A 19,150-nucleotide genomic window follows, 5' to 3' on the forward strand; every position below is an offset into this window, starting at 1 on the left:
TCATTTCCTACACAGTTCAGTTTATGTGTTTCTAACTGCCCTATGAAACCATCTGCCAGTTGCTGATTTTACACCTTTTTCTTCGCATAAAATATAAGAAGCTAACTGAAATGCAGCCACTTTGCAAAATGCAACAGTGCTTCAATAATTTCAATATATTTGTGCCTTATTTCCCTCATTATAAACATACGGCCTTTGAGAGGGCCCTGAAAAAACAAAAAACAAAACAGCCAAATACAACGATTTATTTGGCCTGCTTCTGTACTTGCAGAATTAAGAGCTTAATTCTTTCACTCTATCGTCCCTGCCACACCAGCAAAATTCAAGGTGAAGCACGAGATTACAATACACATTGAAATCCAGAAAAATATATTGTTAAACGCTCAAATAACTATAACAGGAAAAAGGTGTCAACCAGCCAACAATAAATGTGAGGCTATTGGGAACAACTTTTCACACGTGGAGTAAATTAGGATGCATGAGACTACATTCCACCCAACACTAGTTTGATTTCTTGTTCCCTTTGCAAATCACACCTGTAGCCTTCTCAACAGCACCAGAAAACAACGGCACTGACCCTGGACACTCACTTGCCAGATAGTTTCCAAAGATGTCACCAGTGCTGAAGCCTACCTCCCTACTCACCTGTGATGCATCAGCTTGGGGCCAAATGTCAGAGAAAGGAGCGCTCGGGTGCTGGGGAACCGGCATCAGGGTTTGCGTTCCAGGGTCACGTGCTGCCGCATCTTGCTCACAACCGCAGCACCGACGTGGCCATTCGTCCCCGGGGCCGCCCAGGGCCTCCCAACTTCTCCCAAGGGCCGGAGGCCCTGCACGCCGCCACGGGTTGGAACATGTCGAAGAACACCTGGGGCCTTCCGTCCAGAAGTTTCGGGAGGGGGGCCGCCCAACCTGGGGAAGTGGAGAAAAGGGCAGTCACCAAAGCCACAGGGAGGTCGTAGCCGCAGTCTTCTAGTCACCTGAGAGCCCCAGGCGCTGCGGACGCCGCCTCCCAAGGGCTGTGGTTTCGCCTGCCTGCCCGAGGCCCGCAGGCCCCGCTGCCTGGCCCCGCCCCGCCCCGACGGGGCCCGCGCGCAGCCCCCGCCTCCCAAGGGCTGTGGTTTCGCCTGCCTGCCCGAGGCCCGCAGGCCCCGCTTCCTGGCCCCGCCCCGCCCCGCCCCGGCGGGGCCCGCGCGCAGCCCACCTGCCAGCTGCGCTGGGGGCGCGCGCGCCTGCCCCACCGCTTTGTTCCTCATCCGGGCAGTGTTCGCCTCGGGGCCCTGCCCGTCCGCTCGGCCCCCTCACCCCGGGGGCCGCTGCCCTCACGTTTCCCGCCCGGCCCGGCCCTTCCCGGCCCGCCGCCTCCTCAGGGCCGCACCCTCCGCGGTGCGTTTCCGGCTCTTCAGCCACTCTCGGCGCGCGCCACTAGGCCCCAGTGCGTACAACCCTCCCCGCCGCGGCCCGCAAGCGGCGCCCGCGCCCCGCCGCGCCCCTCTCCCAGCCCAGGCCCCTCCGCGCGTGCGCACGGAAGATGCGCAGGCCGCGAGAAGCTCCGCCGGGAGCTCAGTATCTCTATCCGGCCGGGTGGAATCGAGCGCCGAGCGATCGACCCGTGGTTGCTAGGCGACCAGGGCTGCTGTGCCCGCAGGGGGTGAGTTTTGAATCCCCTATATCCCGCAGACTCAGGATTTCAGTCTTCATGGTATTCCGCTACTAGGGAAGCCTGGGTCCACACAGTGCCCCAAAAATTCGAAGTACGGAATTTAGCCCCGAGAGTTGTTGCCCAGGAGGAATTGGGATTCTATACTGAATGTTTTTCACCGTCTGCCACACCTGAAGGCTGCCCAGTTTCCCTGCTTCCCGTCATACATGCTGGGGTTTGGGATTTTAAACAAATTTTCTTCCTCTTTTCTCTGCCGTTAGTTCTCTACTGCGCGCCTAACCCTAAGGGTACCGAGATGGTTTTAAAGGTAGATGGTCCCAAGCTCCTGCGCAGTAGACGTGGAAACTACACAATAGTGCCTGGTGGCTCCCATACGCCAGCAGAACAGCAGACTCAGGAATTCTTCTCATTCACAAAGCGTTTGTTGAATTACATCTCAAACCTAGGGATACAGAGCAAGGCACAAGCCCTGACCTTCTCCTGCCTGCAGTGTAGTGGAGACTGATGAATTTTGAAAACTCAGTCTAATGTGAAAGGGAAGAGGCACATGCAACGTTTTGGAGGAGAGCTGGGAGGGGTTTCAACCCCCATAATGTTTCTCCCTTCCTTTACTTCTCATGGGGAGAAAGCACATTCCAGATGAGGAAACAGCACTGAACATCGGCAAACAAGTCACATTGGTTTTGCCCTCTGTTGACAACACATAGAAATCTAAATCAAGAAGGTCCTCATCCCAACTGAGAGACAGTATTCCCTGAAATGCCACTTTAAATCTGGAGCCTAGAGAATGATGATGTGTCTTATTACCAGGAGAATGCTTTCACTAGGTTTGGGTTTGGATGTCTATTCTTTTGGAACAATTTTTATTAAGTTTAGAAGTGAACATAAAAATCAGGTCACATAAATATAAAAGCTAAAACCATAATACTTAAGAAAATAAAGGCAAAAATCTTTGTGACCTTGATGGGACACAAAAACCACAAACTATTAAAAAAATGGGATCAGGTACAGTGGCTCTCACCTCAGCACTTTGTGAGGCTGAGGTAGGAGGGTGGCTTGAGCACAGGAGTTTGAGACCATCCTGGCCAACAGAGTAAGACCCTGTCTCTACAAAAAATTAGCTGGTCATAGTAATAAGCGTGTGTAGTCCCAGCTACTTGGGAGGGTGAGGCAGGAGAATAGCCTGTGCCCAGGAGTATGAGGTTGCAGTGAGCTAAGATTGTGCCACTGCACTCCAGCTCTGGTGACAGAGAGACCCTGTCTCAAAAAAAAAAAAAAAAAAAAAAAAAAAAAAAAAAAAAAAAAAAAAAAGGACAAATCAAAATTAAAATGGTTGGTCTTGAAAAGATACTGCAAAATGTATCAACAGCTTGTTCCTTTGAAGAGTCAAGCCAGAGACTGGGAGAAAATATTTTCAAAACAAGTATCTGAAAAGGATTTATATTGAATATGTAAATAACCCTTTAAACCCAATAATAAGAAGACAATTCAATTTAAAAAATGAGGCAAAAATGTCAACAGCCAGTTCACCAAAGAAGATATATGAATGGCAATTAAGCACAGAAAAAGATGTACATCATTGGGTATCAAAGAAATGCAAATCAAAGCACAATGAAGTGCTGTTACACACCTATCAGAATGGCTAAAATTAAAAAGACCAACTATAATAAGTGTTGACACGTATGTGGAGCAACTGGCACTCTCACGTTTTGTTGGTGAGAATGCAAAAAAAAAAAAAAAAAATCAATTGCCACAGCCATTTTAGAATGGCAAGTTCTTTTCTTTTTCTTTTTTTAGACACGGTTTTACTCTGTCACCCAGGCTGGAGTGCAGTGGTACAGTCACGGCTCACTGCAGCCTCTGCCTCCTGAGTTCAAGTGATTCTCCTGCCTCAGCACCCCTAGCAGCTAGGATTACAGGTGCTTGCCAACATGCCCAGCAAATTTTTGTATTTGTAGTAGAGATGGGGTTTTACCATGTTGGCCAGGCCGGTTGCAAACTCCTGACCTCAAGTGATCCACCTGCCTTGGCCTCCCAAAGTGCTGGGATTACAGGTGTGAGCCACTATGCCTGGCCTGCAATTTCTTATACCTCTTATACCATACAATTCTCCAAATTCCTTAGGTATTTACCAAAGAAAAATAAAAACATGTACAAAGACTTGTACACCAATGTCCATAGCTGCTTTATCTATAATAGACCAAAATAGGAAATGACCCAAATGTCCATTAACTGGTAATGAATAATGATAGTGTACAGTATCTACACAGTGGAATTCTACTTAAAAAATAAAAAGGAACAAGCTGTTGACACATGGATGGATCTTAAAAGCCATATTATGCTAAGTGAAAGAAACCAGACATAAGAGACTACATATTATGAGTCCAGGTATATGAAATTCTAGAAAAGGCAAAACTGTAGTAATAGCAGTTAAGTGATTGTCAGACGTTGGAAATGGGTAGGGGGATGAGATTGCCTACAAGGGGGCAAAAGAGAACTTTTAGGAGTGATGAAAATGGTCCTGATTGTGGTCGAAGTTACACAACTGTGTATATATCTGTCCAAATTAATCAAATAGTAAATTTGACATTGGTGAGTTTTTTTGTTTTGTTTTGTTTTGTTTTTTTGAGATGGAGTGTCACTCTGTTGCCCAGGCTGGAGTGCAGTGGTGTGATCTCAGCTCACTGCAACCTCCAACTCTCAGATTCAAACAATTCTCCTGCCTCAGCCTCCCAAGTAGCTGGGATAACAGGCACTTGCCACTACACCCTGCAAATTTTTTTGTATTTTTAGTAGAGACGGGGTTTCACTCTGTTGGCCAGGCTGGGTTTGGACTGCTGAGCTTGTGATTCACGCACCTCAGCCTCCCAAAGCGCTAGGATTATAGGTATGAGCCACTGCACCCAGCCAGTGAGTTTTCTTGTATGTAAAAATACCTTAAAAAGTCAATTTAAAAAATTATGTCAAGATTACCAAAGATTGAAGTGTTCTGACTCTACTCCCCAGACTAAGCACACTGTTTGCTATCTCATAGTACTTATCTTTATTGTAATAAATTGTTTAATTTTCTATTTTGCCAAATAGATTTTAAATTTTGGGGAGAAGATTCATGTCTAACTTAATGCTATACAACATAGTACTATACCTAGCATATATTAGATATTCAATTAATTTCTGATGTGTGAGGGAAAGTCAAGCTGGCATAATTTGAAGCCACGCATATTGACTCACACATCTATTTACTTGCAGATGTACAGCAAATGGTTGCCCAAAGATTGCCTTGACTGCTGATTTAGGGTGACTTACCCCTTTAAGGAGACTCCACGGTGCCATTAAGACAATAAAAACAATGGAAAGGCCAGACACAGTGGCTCACACCTGTAATCCTAGCACTTCAGGAAGCCAAGGCTGTTGAATTGCTTGAGTCCAGGAGTTCGAGCCTAGCCCGGGTAACATGGTAAAACCCTGTCTTTATAAAAAATACAAAAATTAGCTGAGTGTGGTTGTGCGTGCCTGTGGTCCCAGCTACTTGGGAGGCTGAGGTAGGAGGATCCTTTGAGCCTGGAAGGTTGATGCTGCAGTGAGCTGTGATCAGGCCACCGCCACTGCACTCTGGCCTGGGCAACAGAGCAAGACACTGTCTCAAACAACAACAACAATGGGAGGAACTGGCCAGTCACACAAGCAGATTGAAGAATGTTGGCATGGCAGAACACTGAGGATACGTTCTGAGGAGTGCATCCTCAGGTGATTTTGTGGTTGTACAAACATCACCGAGTGGACTTAACACATACCTGGGTGATCTAGCCTACTACACTCCTAGGCTAGATGGTATAGCCTATTGCTTCTAGGCTGCAAACCTGCACAGCATGTTACTGTACTGAATACTCCAGACAATTGTAACATTGTGGTATTTGTGTATCTAAACATATCTAAACATAGAAAAGGTACAGTAAAAATATGGATAAAAGATTACAAATGGTATGCCTGTATGGGGCAGCTTCATTATAATCTTATGAGATCACTCTTGTATTTGCAATTTGTCATTGACCAAAACATCACTGTGGCACAGGACTGTATTAGAATGACTGTGAAATAATGATGGAGAGTATACTCAAGCATTTGAGTCAAGACCTTAGAGATAATATCAGACGACCAGATAACAACCACTAAGATTTCTCCTGGACGTCAGAGATAGACACAGAGAGCAAATTACTTTTAAACGTTATCTCCTAGTACCAAAGATACGAACAGTAATGGGTAAACTTGGGCCCAGATTTAGCTGCTCCGGGTATCTTTCTTTTAACTGACCCCAATTAAGGTTTTAAAGCTTGCTTCCTATCTCTTATGGTAAGGAGGATCTGGAAATAAAGACCTTTTATGTAGGCAAACCTGTTCTTTGGCATTCTTGGGATTCCTGCCCCTAAGTTTGATACAATTATAATGTATAATGCAAGGACTGACCTCCTTCTTTATTTAATATTCGCAGAAAGGAATAGGAAGGCCAGCGTTTATTCAACAAATATTTGTTGAGTATCTACTGTGTGCCAGGCATTGCTCTAGGAACTGCAGGCATAGCAGTAAACAAAACAGCCAAAAAATACCAGTTCCTATGGAGCTTACATTATAATGGAGGAAGATAGGTAATAAAGAAATAAGTAATTAAAATACACAATATTCCAGATAGCAATAAATAACATGAAAAAAGAATGGCTGGGAAAATGGACAGAAAATGCCTGGGGATGGGCCTGCAATTTTTTTTTTTTAGATGGAGTCTTGCTCTGTTGCCCAGGCTGGAGTGCATTGGCCCGACCTCAGCTCACTGCAACCTCTGCATCCTGGGTTCAATTGCTTCTTCCTCTTCAGTCTCCCGAGTAGCTGGGACTACAGACGCATGCTACCATGCCCAGCTAATTTTTGTATTTTTAGCAGAGACGGGGTTTCATCATGTTGGCCAGGCTGGTTTTGAACTCCAGACCTCGTGATCTGCCTGTCTCGGCCTCCCAAAGTGCTGGGATTACAGGCGTGAGCCACTGCGCCTGGTCGGGCCTGCAATTTTAATAGGGTAGACTGAGAAGTTATCACTCAAAAGGTGACATTTGAACCAAAGGAGAGGAGAGAGTGATCCATGCAGACATCTAGAGCTAGAATGTCCCAATCAGAAAGAAAGTCAAGAGCAAAGGCCCTGAGACAGGAGACTGCCTGGCAGTTTGGAGAAATTGCAAGGACACCAGTGACTCTAGAACTGTACTGCCCAGTGTGGTAGCTGCTACCCACCTGTGGCTATGAAGCCCCTGACATGGGTCTAGTTTAAATTGTGTAATTATTTTAGAGTGGGAAGTGAAACAGTGATTTTGTCAATAACCCCTCCGTATTTTTTTTTTGCTCCTCTCGGTAGCCAGCCCTTTTCCTCTTGGGAAGAAATGAGATCTATTTTTCTGTACCTTGATTCTGAGTTTGCCAGGCAGGACATATGCTTGAACTGAGCTGAGGTCAGGCCAAATCACTGATCCTCAGGTTCAAGACCTAAATAAGTGCTTAGCGTTTTATTGACGGCCATTCTGAGGAGGCTGCCCCACTTTTCTTGGCTACCACTGAGTCTCTGCTCTGATCTTAGGAGACCGATACATGGGTATAGAGGATTAAGCACTAGGTCTCAGAACAGTATTTCTCTTAGATTAACGTCCCAAGTACTTGTTCAACTCCTCTTAAAGCTGTAGAATTACTTGTTTTCTAAATGCAGTGTATGCGGCAGTAGAACTGGGGTGATCTCGTGTGTTCTGTTAACTCCTAGGAATTATTATTATTTTTTTCTTGAGACAAAGTCTTGCTCTGTTACTCAGGCTGGAGTGCAAATTGAGCGATCTTGGCTCACTGCAACCTCTGCCTCCTGGGCTCAAGCAATTCTCCCACCTCAGGCTCCCGAGTAGTTGTGATTATAGTCATGCACCACCACACCCAGCTAATTTTTGTATTTTTTGTAGAGACTGGGTTTTGCCATGTTGCCCAGGCTGGTCTTGAATTCCTGGGCTCTTGTGATCCTTCTGCCTTGGCCTCCCAAAGTGCTGGGATTACAGGCATGAACCACCATGCCTAGCCAAGTCTTAGGACTTTAAAGGCTGAACACGTGGTGTCAAACTAGTTTCTCAGATCTGAAGGAACTGTACTAATTTCTATGAGGGTCATGCAGAATGAATGAATCCAAACTCTACACAGGCTTTTGAACATCCCCCCCAACCAGATTGAGCAGAATAAGAAATCAAGGAATGAGCAGAAAAAAACACATCATCAACACCACTACACAGAGCACTTCTGTGACCCAATGTGGGGTGGTTTTCCCCACACACCAAGCAAGCAATCAGTTCTGCAAAGCACAGCAGTTGGGTGCCCTCCAATTTAATTTCAACGCTATCTACCTGGAGAAAGCATCACATCTCACAGGTTGAGGGCTCAGTCCCACCAGACTTCCCCCTGACCCTTCTCCATCAGACACCAGTCACAAGTCCAGGCCCCTGGAACTTCTGACCAACTGGCTTCCAGTTGGGGTTTCTATGACCCCCTCTTTGGGTCCCATTAATTTGCTAGAGTGGCTCACATAACTTAGGTTTACTGGTTTATTACAAAGGATATTACAAAGGATACAGATGAAGAGATGCACAGAGCATGGCATAGGGAAGGGGTACAGAGCTTCTGTGCCCTTCCTGGGCGTGCCACCCTCCAGGAACCCCCAGGAGTTCAGCTATCCAGAAGCTTTCCAAACCCTGTCCTCTTGGGCCTTAGTGGAGACATTCTTAGACAGGCATGACTGACTACCATGTAAAATGTAACTGAACAAAAAGGGTGTGATCTAATACTAATAGACGGAGTCGAGAAACCCAGCAAGGCCTGTCTGTTCACATTCTTCCTAGTCTTTTCTGTGCAGCATTCCTTCCTCTGGGGGATGGGGCAGGATTCCTTCTGAATTGAGGGTCTCATGACCCACAGTCATAAAGGTGGTGGAAGATAAGCGTTCTGCTGTGGGCTAGTGAAAGAAGGGCAGGGGAAGTTCAGAGAGAGAGAATCTGTTTTCTGAGGCCTGCTTCTGAGTGCCCTAACATTATAACAAAATACTGTAACAAGAGCTAAGGGAATTAAAAGCCAGGAACTGTAGACAAAACCCGCTATTTCATAGTATCACAGAGGGGAAATGATTTTAGGAGTTTAACCAAAGAAATTTTAATGTTGACATCTCTGAATTTTAACCTACAAGGATCAGGTTATTTAAGCTTTGAGTTTTAACTTAAGCCTACCAATTTGATAATGAGAATTTTTTTTTTTTTAATTTGGAGGATTATTCTGTGGGTAATTTATTTGACCAGATAACCTCTGGCCAGCTATGCTGGAATGGCCTTCATTAGAAATAGCAAATAGAATCAGGAATGAGTTTTTGGCCTACGGTCCACCACATTTTGGGGTGAATTTAAGTGATGTACTGTTCTGATTCATTTTAGAAGTATAAGGGGCAAAAACTAAACTGCCTATCTGTGAGTCTAAGACGATAAACAAAGGAGCGGTAGTTGCTATTGAAGGAAGCTGGAAACAACAGAGAAAGACAAAATCGTTGTCTTTGTTAATGGCCTCCTAAAATTCCAACAGTAGTGATAAAAGAAATAAAAACATACTGAAAATTTACCTCCAAAGAATGTCTATAGCTGGGCGCAGTGGTTCACACCTGTAATCCCAACACGTTGGGAGGCTGAGGCAGGTGGATCACCTAAGCTCAGGAGTTCGAGAGTAGTCTGGGCAATATGTTGAAACAGCATCTTTACAAAAAATTTAAAAATTAGTCAGGTGTGGTGGCACATGGCTGTGGTCCCAGCTACTCGGGAGGCTGATTGATTGAGCCCAGGAGATTGGGACTTCAGTGAGCCAGGATCATGCCACTGCACTCCAGCCTGGACGTCAGAGCAAGACTCTGTCTCAAAAAAAATAAAAGTTCATATGTTTTTTGTTTTTTGTTTTACCCACCCTCCAAGGAACAGATAATTTCCATCTTTTACAAATGGTTGCAGAAACAGATGGAAAGCTGCTCAACTTATTTTTAAGAGTTTGAAATCATGCTGATACCAAAAAAGGAGAGCACAAGAAAAGAAACTATGAGCCAGTATAACTAGGAACTGTAAGAACAAAATTTCTAAACAAAATATTAACAAATTGAATCCAGCAGTGTATAAAAGAATTATGACTTCATAGGATTTTATTCTAAGAATGCAAGATGGCTCAACGTTACAAAATCTATTATAGCAATTCACTACAATAACAAATAAAAAAAGAAAATACATAATTATAGATGTTTAAAAGCATTTGATAAAATTTAATAGCCATTCCTGATGATAGCAAACCAATTTCCTTAACTTGGTAAAGAATGTCTACTAGATAGTGAAACATTAGACACTTTCTCATTAAAATACCAGGATGGGCCAGGCATGGTGGCTCACACCTGTAATCCTAGCACTTTGGGAGGCCAAGGTGGGCAGATCATGAGGAGGTCAAGGGATTGAGACCATCCTTGTCAACATAGTGAAACCCCGTCTCTACTAAACATATAAAATTAGCTGGGCGTGGTGGTGCATGCCTGTAATCCCAGCTAGCTACTCAGGAGGCTGAGGCAGGAGAATCACTTGAACTCAGGAGGTGGAGGTTGCAGTGAGCTGAGACGGCTCCATTGCACTCCAGCCTGGTGACAGAGTGAAACTCCATCTCAAAAAACAAAACAAAACAGGATGTGCTACTATTAGTAGTATTATTAGTATTGGACTGGAGATCTTATGCAATGAAATTCAATAAGAAAAAGAAATACATTCTATTAGAAAGAATCAAAACTATCAGTATTAGTAGACAGTATGATTATAGCTTAAGAAATCCTAGAAAAAAATCATCTTTAAAAAGACTATTAGGACCATCTTAGCCAGACATGATGGCTCATGCCTATAATCCCAGCACTTTGGGAGGTTGACTCCGGTAGATCACCTGAGCTCAGGAGTTCAAGACCAGCCTGGGCAACATGGCAAAAACCTGTCTCTATCAAACAATACAAAAAAATTAGCTGGACATGGTGGCATGCGCCTGTGGTCCCAGCTGCTAAGGAGGCGGAGATGGAAGGATGGTTTGAGCCTGGGAGGCAGAGGGTGCAGTGAGCCGAGATTGTGCCAGTGCATTCCAGCCTGGGTGACAAGAATAAGACCCCATGTCTTTAAAAAAAAGAAAAAAAGAACCATCTTGAGCGGGTATTGTTTCACAAGCGTATACATGTATTCAAAGCTTATTAAATTGTATATTTGACATCTGTGCATTTAATTGTATATACATCTTATCTTGATTAAAAACCATTAGAACTAATAAGAGTTTCATGAAATGACTGGTTTAAAGATTAACATGAAATAAATCAGTAGCTTTGAATAACAGAAAAAAAAAAGCCTTATTCACAATAGCAATAAAACCTATAAAACATCTAATAAGACATGTGCAAGACTTACATGGAAAAACCTTTGAAATTTATTAAAGAGCAAAAAAGAAGACCTGAATAAATGAGTTCTACTATGTGCATATATGGAGAGATGCAATTTTTTTTTTAAAGATAATTCTCTCCAAAGTAACCTTTTTAATGGAGACAGGGTTTTGCTCTGTTGCCCAGGCTGGAGTGCTGTGGCATGATCACAGCTCACTGCAGCCTCGATCTCCTGGGCTCAATCAATCCACTCACCTTAGCCTCCTGAGTAGCTGTGACCTCAGACGCATGCCACCACGCCTGACTACTTTTAGTATTTTTTTGTAGAGACGGGGTCTCCCCATGTTGCCCAGGCTGGTCTCAGACTCCTGGGCTCAAGTGATCTGCTGTCTAAGCCTCCCAAAGTGTTGGAATTACACCTGTACCTGGCCCAATTTGATCTTTCTATTTAACACAACCCCAATTAGAATCTCAAGTGGTGGTTTTTTCCCTCATGGATATTAAAAGTGCACGTTGCATTCTTCATGTCTTGAGTTTGGTGCTTCTTCCCAATTCACAGCAAGGTGTTATATAGACAAGGAGAGGCCTTCTAAAACTTGTGGTAGGAGAAGGTAGCCTTAAACAAGGGAGAAAAGACAAAAGCTACAAGGAAAGGATTAAACTATTTGACTACTTCAAAATCTTACATTTTTATATGACAAAAGATGACATAGACAAGGTTAAAATAAAAATACTGTTTAAGAAGGACATAAAAAGCATTAATGATTTGTACCTAAAAGTTTATGGTTCTTTAAATCTTGCTGTAAATTACACAAGCATTATCTTTACAACTGAATGTAAAGGTAGGGGTAAAGAAGTAATAAAGCTTTTCCTCTTCTGCCTTACAGTTTGGCCTTCAGTTAACTTTCTGTTATCTGTTACTCTGGAAACTCGATAAAGGTAGATAAATGTCAACTATGTCATTAGCAGCCTCACTTATATGTATATTTTTTCTCGTTAGAAATAAAGATCTCCTTTTAGAACCTCATTTATATTAAAGCAATTACCTGGCTAGCAAATTGCATCTGGACCGGCACAACTATACATATCTGATGAAGGGGCAAAGGTTTGGGCTTCCCTGAGTATAGAATTGGGCTCCCAGGGTCCCTGGAAGCTATGCCCATGAAGTTCTCACAAGAAATATTGGCTCCCTGAGGGCTAAGAGACAGACTTCTAGGTCAGAACAGCTGCAACACTGGTCTGATACAAGTCTTGTGTTCTTGTACCTGAGCTACTGGTAAGCTCCAGGAGAGTTGGAGGGAGCAGCAGTGTGGATTGCTGCATAGATAACCATAAGGTTTTCCAGGGAGGTGAAATGTGTGTGTCCTGCTCCAAGATGTCATTCCTGACCTACATCCTCTCAAGCAAATCTGGTGCCACATGTGGCCCATGGTAGTCTGAATGAGTCTAGATGTTAGCTGTACCTAAGAAGCCCCCTGGTGGCTGTTGCCCACAGTAATACAGGTAATTTATACTTGAGCTATATGGAAAAGGACTGATAATATAATCATGCTAGATAATCGGATTGAGATTTAGTTAACTCACCCATGACAAATCTTATGGCTAGCATGAGGTCATAGTGCAGCATATGTATCCCTGTTGTTTCTTGCGGCAGCAGACATAAATTACAGTATGGGGCCAGAAAGGTATCTACACCTCTGTGTCATGAGACTAGGAAACTCAAATCTGTATGTGATCTTATTAATATTTTTCCTTAGAACAGCCAATATTTGTGATATAATCAAATATTTCATAAGAAGAGCCAATTTAGGTTTCTCAGGTTTCAAGCTGGTGATACAGGACCTGAGTTTTAGGGGTGGAAGTTTTCTTCCTCCATAGACATGCCTTTAAATCAATTGACCTTTAGGAACAGCCTACCTGCCCATCTGCCCCTTTCATGAGCAGACCCAAATAGGACTACACAGACCCAGCCCCAATTGTTCTTGGTAGGTTAGCATATGTGTTACATGATCTAGCCAGCCTTAGGACAGCTTTAAGTTGGAGAGAACAGTTACTTGGGTCAAAACTGACTGCAGAGTAATCAGGAGTCAAAATATCCTCTTCTGATCTCTTATATAAAGAAGGTAACCCCCACCCCATACCCTGTGCATCATGTGAGTAAAACAGTGCTATTCCTACTGGAAAAGCCACTTATTTTCAATGCTTTTGTCCTTTAGGAAAGGCTCTGTCAGCATTCTTTGTGACTATGCAGTTAGGTTATTATATTACTTGGATCCTATAAAAAGACCACTGTAGGATCAGGATTTACCTAGTTTTGATTGTGATATTGGGGTGGGGGGGGAGAGAGAGAGAGAGAGAGAGAGAGAGAGAGTGTCTCGTAGATACTTCTTCCTCAGAGACACAATTTACAAGGAGCCAGAAACCCTGGTCCAAGAGTTCTAATTTTTAATGATAAATCTGTTGATTTGGGTTAGATCAGGGGTGTCATCTGAACTTTCTACATGTATTCTCTTATTAAGTTTCACGAAGTTATAAAACTAAGAAAGTAACAGTGCTGCTATTAACAAGTTAAACAGTAGAAAGATTTATAAAGAAAAATGAACATTCCCCCCTTCCTTCCAATGCCACTCTTTCTTTTTGGTCAACCAATGCAAAAAAAAAAAAATTAGTGTACATCTTTCTATTTCATTCTCTATGCTCACAGAAACACATATAAATGACATGCGCATCATGTAGAATTTTTTTTGTGTTCCCACTGCATGTGTGACTCTGCAATTTGCTTTTTTCACTTAACACTTTGTGGATATGTCTGCAAGTTCTTACATATAGATTTTACTCGTTATTTTTAATAATAGCATAATATTCTAAGATTTTTAACTCTTTCCCTGTTGATGGGCATTCAGGCTGTTCCTCTTTTCTTTTCTTATGTACAGATTTTACTCATTTTTAATAATAGCATAATATTCTAAGATCTTTAACCTTTCCCCATTGATGGACATTCAGGCTGTTCAGGCTGTTCCCTTTTTCTTCTTTTTTTTTGAGCTGGAGTCTCGCTCTGTTGCCCAGACTGGAGTGCAGTGGCTTGATCTCAGCTCACTGCTACCTCCGCCTGCTGGATTCAAGCAATTCTCCTGCCTTAGCTTTCTCAGTAGCTGGGACTACAGGCACGCGACACCATGCCCAGCTAATTTTTTGTATTTTTAGTAGAGATGGGGTTTCACTGGCCAGGCTGGTCTCATACTCCTGACCTCATGATCCTCCTGCCTCAGCCTCCCAAAATGCTGGGATTACAGGTGTGAGCCACTGCGTCCAGACCTACCTTTTAGTTTTTTAAGACTGGGTCTTGCTCTGTTGATCAGGCTGGAGTGCAGTGGCACGATCTTTTCTTTCTTTCTAAAAGGTGTGGTTTTGCTATGTTGGCCAGGTTGGTCTTTAACTCTTGGCCTCAAGCAGTCCTCCCGCCTCGGCCTCCCAAGGTGCTAGGATTACCATTGTGAGCCACTGCACCCAGCCAAGCTACACCTTTTAAAATGTGACTAACTTATGCCTGAAAGGAATAATTATTTCTATTTTATTTGCCTTGTTTTTCCAGTTACTTCAGGCAGATCATTTAGAACAAACAGGGAAGCACAGGACTTGCCAAACAAAAAAGAAAAACATGTCAGGGCAGCACCTCGTCTGCTGAGGAATAGGCAGAAAGTTCTCATCATAAATGTAGGGGGTTTTGCTTCTCTTGTTTTTTAAGTTGGACTTTTAAAGTAGAAGATGCCTTTAATGTACTGGTTTGCAGAAGAGGAAATCTGATTTTCAGTGTGATAAGACATTCTTTGACATTAACCAGTATGGCTGGATTTTTAATGACACTTTCATCTTCAAAGGCTTTACCAACACAGATGGATTAATTATTCATTTTGGGGGGGGGTTGTGTGTTAAAACGACAAGTCTTCAAAGCCATCATCTTTTCTCCTTGGAACTGGGGCTCTCCACTTTTCACATGTTGCTTTCCTGCCCCCAAGAGAGAAAATTAATGGCACTTTTTAAAGAAGAATAATCCAATGGAAAAGTACTGTTTGCACTGTGGAAAGATGATGCCCTTATATCTTGGATGAGATTAGAAGAGGGGGCTGGGAAACAGTATTTAAGTTGTGTTTACAGTAAGCACTGTGAGAAATAACCGGCTAAGCGCGTTTGTTGTTGTTCAGTCTTTTGATGTACTCCTAAAAAGTCGCATATAACTATAAAACACCCTGAGTCAAACGTAAGTTGGAACATAATATGCAGACCCTTATGTTCATTACTAAAGTCTGTATTTTTCCTGTTCCCTCCAAACATGCCTCATTGAGTTCTTAAAAGATTTGGGTTTCGGGGAAGAAAAACCTCAAGCTTCGCTCCGGGTCTTCCTTGACTTGACACATTTTATAACTGCAGGAGAGCAGTCTTTCCTTTGATGAGGCAAAGACCCCAGCAATGAAAGAGCAAGTGTAAGTTTGCAAACACCCGAAAAGCTTCTTCCATTAGACCTGGTCTTGGGAGACCACAAGGGACAGTCAAGTGATTTTCAAGGAGAAAGCCTCTGGTCCACTTTCCCTCCGCGGCAGGTTCCTGGGAGGAGCTCTTCACAAATCCTAAAGATTGCTATGCTCTTGGCTAACGACTCATCTCTTGAAGACCTAGAGAGGTGGATTACAGGCATTGAAAAGCTTTTGGTGGCTTTGGAAGATGACTCTGTTTGGTGTGAGCTCACCTTTCCAGGCTGGGGGGCCAGGCAGAGGAACCCCCTTTGTTATCTTTTGAAATAAGATCAGCGGGAACACGGGGTTTGAAGGGTGGATTAGGAGGTCCTACCTCTTTGCCTGGCACCTCCGCCTGAACCTTCATAAAAAGATCGAGTAGTGTAATGGAACTTCAGGAATCATGCAACGTCTCCTTGAAGCCTGTCCAGGAACCTAACTTCTGGACCCAGAAACGTCTCCAAAGACAGACCCGCCGAGCCAGGCAGTCTGGATGCACCAGCACTTTTGCTTCGAAGATTCTCTTTCGTCTTCTTCTATTGAGAGATTGACCTCTTGGGTGATTTGTGTGCTTTCGGGCGAATGATGGAGGCACGTAAACCGGTGGGACTGCTGGCCTTGCCCTATTCGCTGCGCACCGCGCCCCTGGGCGTGCCGGAGACTCTGCCCGGACTCCCCCGGAGGGACCCGCTCAGGGTCGCCCTGCAGGTGGACGCGGTGTGCCGGGAGTGGGCGCGCGGCGGCTGCGCACGGAGACGGCAGTACCTGCCCCTGCCGCTGGACGGCGCCTTCGAGCCCGCCTTCCTCCGCAGGCGCAACGAGCGCGAGCGGCAGCGGGTGCGCTGCGTGAACGAGGGCTACGCGCGCCTCCGAGACCACCTGCCCCGGGAGCTGGCGGACAAGCGCCTCAGCAAAGTGGAGACGCTCCGCGCCGCCATCAGCTACATCAAGCACCTGCAGGAGCTGCTGGAGCGCCAGGCCCAGGGGCCCGAGGGCGCGGCCGGCGCCGCCCCCCAGCGCAGGGCGGAATGCAACAGCGACGGCGAGTCCAAGGCCTCCTCGGCGCCGTCGCCCAGCAGCGAGCCCGAGGAGGCGGGCAGCTAGCCAGCGCCCGGGCCGGCCGGGACCCCGGCAGCCCCGCGCCCGCCGCACGGCTCTCAGCCTACGGTTCTCCCCGAAGGTGGTTTGCATTCTTAATCTGGTATCTTCTCCAGGCCTAAATCTTAGGAAAAAGCAATGGGTGCTGGGGGTTGCGGGGAAGGGAGCTGTTTTGACATTTGAGAATTTCTCCCCTGCCCTTATTAAGTGCATGAAACTTAAGGGTGCTTATTAAGGAAACTCTTCCATACTTCTAAAATGCAAACTATTCCAGATTCTGAGTGTCTCATTGTAAATACGATTATTCTAGAAACTCAAAGGGCGAGAATAACTGGAATTTCCTACCATCCGTGGTGTGGGTAAATTGTATACATAAATATTAAACCTTAACCAAAGAAGAACTTTACCGCCACCAAAACAAAAACAATCCCAAACAGCCAAAAACAGTCTTTAAAATGACAGCAACATTTTCTTGCATTCCTTCCTTTGGGAATTATATTTGAAATTTAATTGAAAAAAATTTTCGACCTCCTGCTTTGGGTGAAGGAGACTGTAAACTGATACTTGAGAACTCATTTGCCAGCACGTGCTGTTGACTGTGTGAATGATGTTGCCAGGGAAGCCATGGCTTGATACACACTGTTTCAACCAGTGGTCACGTGGAAGCTTTGTAGCATTGAGCAGATGATAATATGTCTCAGAACTAATGATCTTTTTGGAATAGAGCCCAGATTTGTATGAAAACTTGTTTTTCCCCTCAATTGTTTTGTCCACTGTTTTTTTTTTTTTTCATTTTCCTTTTCTCTGCATTTCCCCCACGCCACCCCTTGTAGCTCTCCATCTAAGCTTTGGATAAACTAAAGTGGCACTGTGACTTTAAAAATAAACAGGAAATCTACTTGGAAGTCCTTTTTGAGGGCTGAACCGGATGGGGGAAAAGATCTGGGACAAGAGGGCTGGATTGAGGTTGGTACATTCTCAAATACTTTTATCACCATGAGGGCTTCCAGGTACAGTATGTGGAAATTATGTAGTGATTTTGGCCATGTTAAAAGTCTTTTTAAAATATTTAATCGGGGTCCCTTTTTTTTCTGAGAAACAATTTTGAGTTCAGTAGATAGGTTAAATGCTTGTGGATGTATGAAGATAAACCTCCCTAAGACTGATTTCCAATATGCTGAATTATCCTTTCCATGGAGGCAGCTTTGGTTTGTGGGGGAAGAAGGAGGGAAAATGGAAATGGACAAGGAGAACTAACAGTGGAAGTGCATTCTCCAGGTAGATTTCACTTAGATTTTATGACCCCCTTTTACAGGTGTAGCAACTAAGGCAGGCTATATATTCAGTGGATATCTTTTATGTGCCAGGAATTTTGTTGTGGCTTTTTACATTTTGTCCTATTTAATTGTCATAAATTTGTGGGGTGGGTACGACACATATTTTGTGGTTTAAGAAAAAAAAATATGAAGCTTGAAGAGGTTACATAGCATGACCAGTTTAATGTTGCTAGGATTCCTTGAGGTGAGACCCAGTCCTGAGCCTGAACCCAAAGTCCAGGATTTCTTTCTCCCTTGCCGTGCCATCTCCTGCTCTGTCATTTGCTAGTAGGGTTATTGGAGCTAATGTTTCTGCGACTCAGTTTTCTCACCTGTACAGAAATGTTTACAGAAGTTTATGTGAAAGACCTTGGTAATCGGCAAGGTGCTAACCAATGACAAATTAATAGTGTTGTTATTTTGGGGTAAATACTATTTCTCAGTTTATGGAAAGTAAAGCCTGGTTAAGAATAAAATCTCTAGGTGGAGTTAGTGTGATTTCTTCAGTGTTTCAAAAGAGGAACAGAGTGACCACACTCTCTTACTTTCTTTGGTAAGGTTCTAGGATACATGCTTTGAACACTTAATCCATGTTAAAACTGTCATTGGCTGGGTACAGTGGTTCACCCTGTAATCCTAGCACAATGGGAGGCAAAGGTAGGTGGATCGCTTGAGCTCAGGAATTTGAGACCAGCCCAGGCACTGGGAACCTTAATGTGGTTTTGTTTGAAGCCCTGTTGAGAATAAGGCAATGATTTTGAGAAACGTTCTGGAAAAATAAAAATAAAACCCTCTCTCAGCTGGGTGTGGTGGCTCATGCCTGCAGTCCTAGCACCTTGGGAGGCCAAGGCAGAAGGATCAGTTGAGGCCAGGAGCATGAGACCAGCCCTTGGCAACATACAGAAACCTTGTCACTACAAAAATTAAAAAAGTTTATCCAGGCTTGGTGGCACACCTCTGTAGTTCCAGCTACTCAGGAGGCCAAGGCTAGAGGTTTGCTTGCACTCAGGTGTTCGAGGCCACAGTAAGCCATGATTGTGCATCAGCCTGCACTCCAGCCTGGGCTGGAGTGAGG

The 19,150-nt window shown here is 44.2% G+C and overlaps 2 protein-coding genes across 3 annotated transcripts in view; one reads left to right on the top strand and one right to left on the bottom strand.

Moving 5' to 3' along the window:
* The window catches only part of PRDM4 (PR/SET domain 4), a 32,936-nt gene extending 31,438 nt beyond the window's left edge, over positions 1-1,498 (bottom strand). The window contains exons 1-2 of one of the 2 annotated variants that reach the window (XM_017541079.2): positions 1,379-1,498; positions 646-912 (exon numbers count right to left, since the gene is read on the bottom strand). In XM_017541079.2, coding sequence (XP_017396568.1) covers positions 646-656 — 11 coding nt within the window. In that variant the 5' untranslated portion in view covers positions 657-912; positions 1,379-1,498. Of the gene's footprint in view, positions 1-645; positions 913-1,204 lie in introns of both variants that reach the window. The other variant, XM_017541074.2, reaches the window with a different exon arrangement.
* On the top strand, positions 1,484-17,586 carry ASCL4 (achaete-scute family bHLH transcription factor 4). The gene is made up of 2 exons (XM_017541088.2): positions 1,484-1,651; positions 15,494-17,586. Exon 2 carries the CDS (start codon positions 16,244-16,246, stop codon positions 16,763-16,765), a length of 522 nt encoding a protein of 173 aa, XP_017396577.1. The 5' UTR covers positions 1,484-1,651; positions 15,494-16,243; the 3' UTR covers positions 16,766-17,586.
* Positions 17,587-19,150: the final 1,564 nt, after the last annotated feature.

This window comes from Cebus imitator, unplaced genomic scaffold (assembly GCF_001604975.1).
Source record: "Cebus imitator isolate Cc_AM_T3 unplaced genomic scaffold, Cebus_imitator-1.0 Scaffold8, whole genome shotgun sequence".
Lineage (NCBI taxonomy): Eukaryota > Metazoa > Chordata > Mammalia > Primates > Cebidae > Cebus > Cebus imitator.

Excerpts from the sequence above, each read along its gene's own strand:
- ASCL4 (XM_017541088.2), top strand. The coding sequence starts at position 16,244 with ATGATGGAGGCACGTAAACCGGTGGGACTGCTGGCCTTGCCCTATTCG.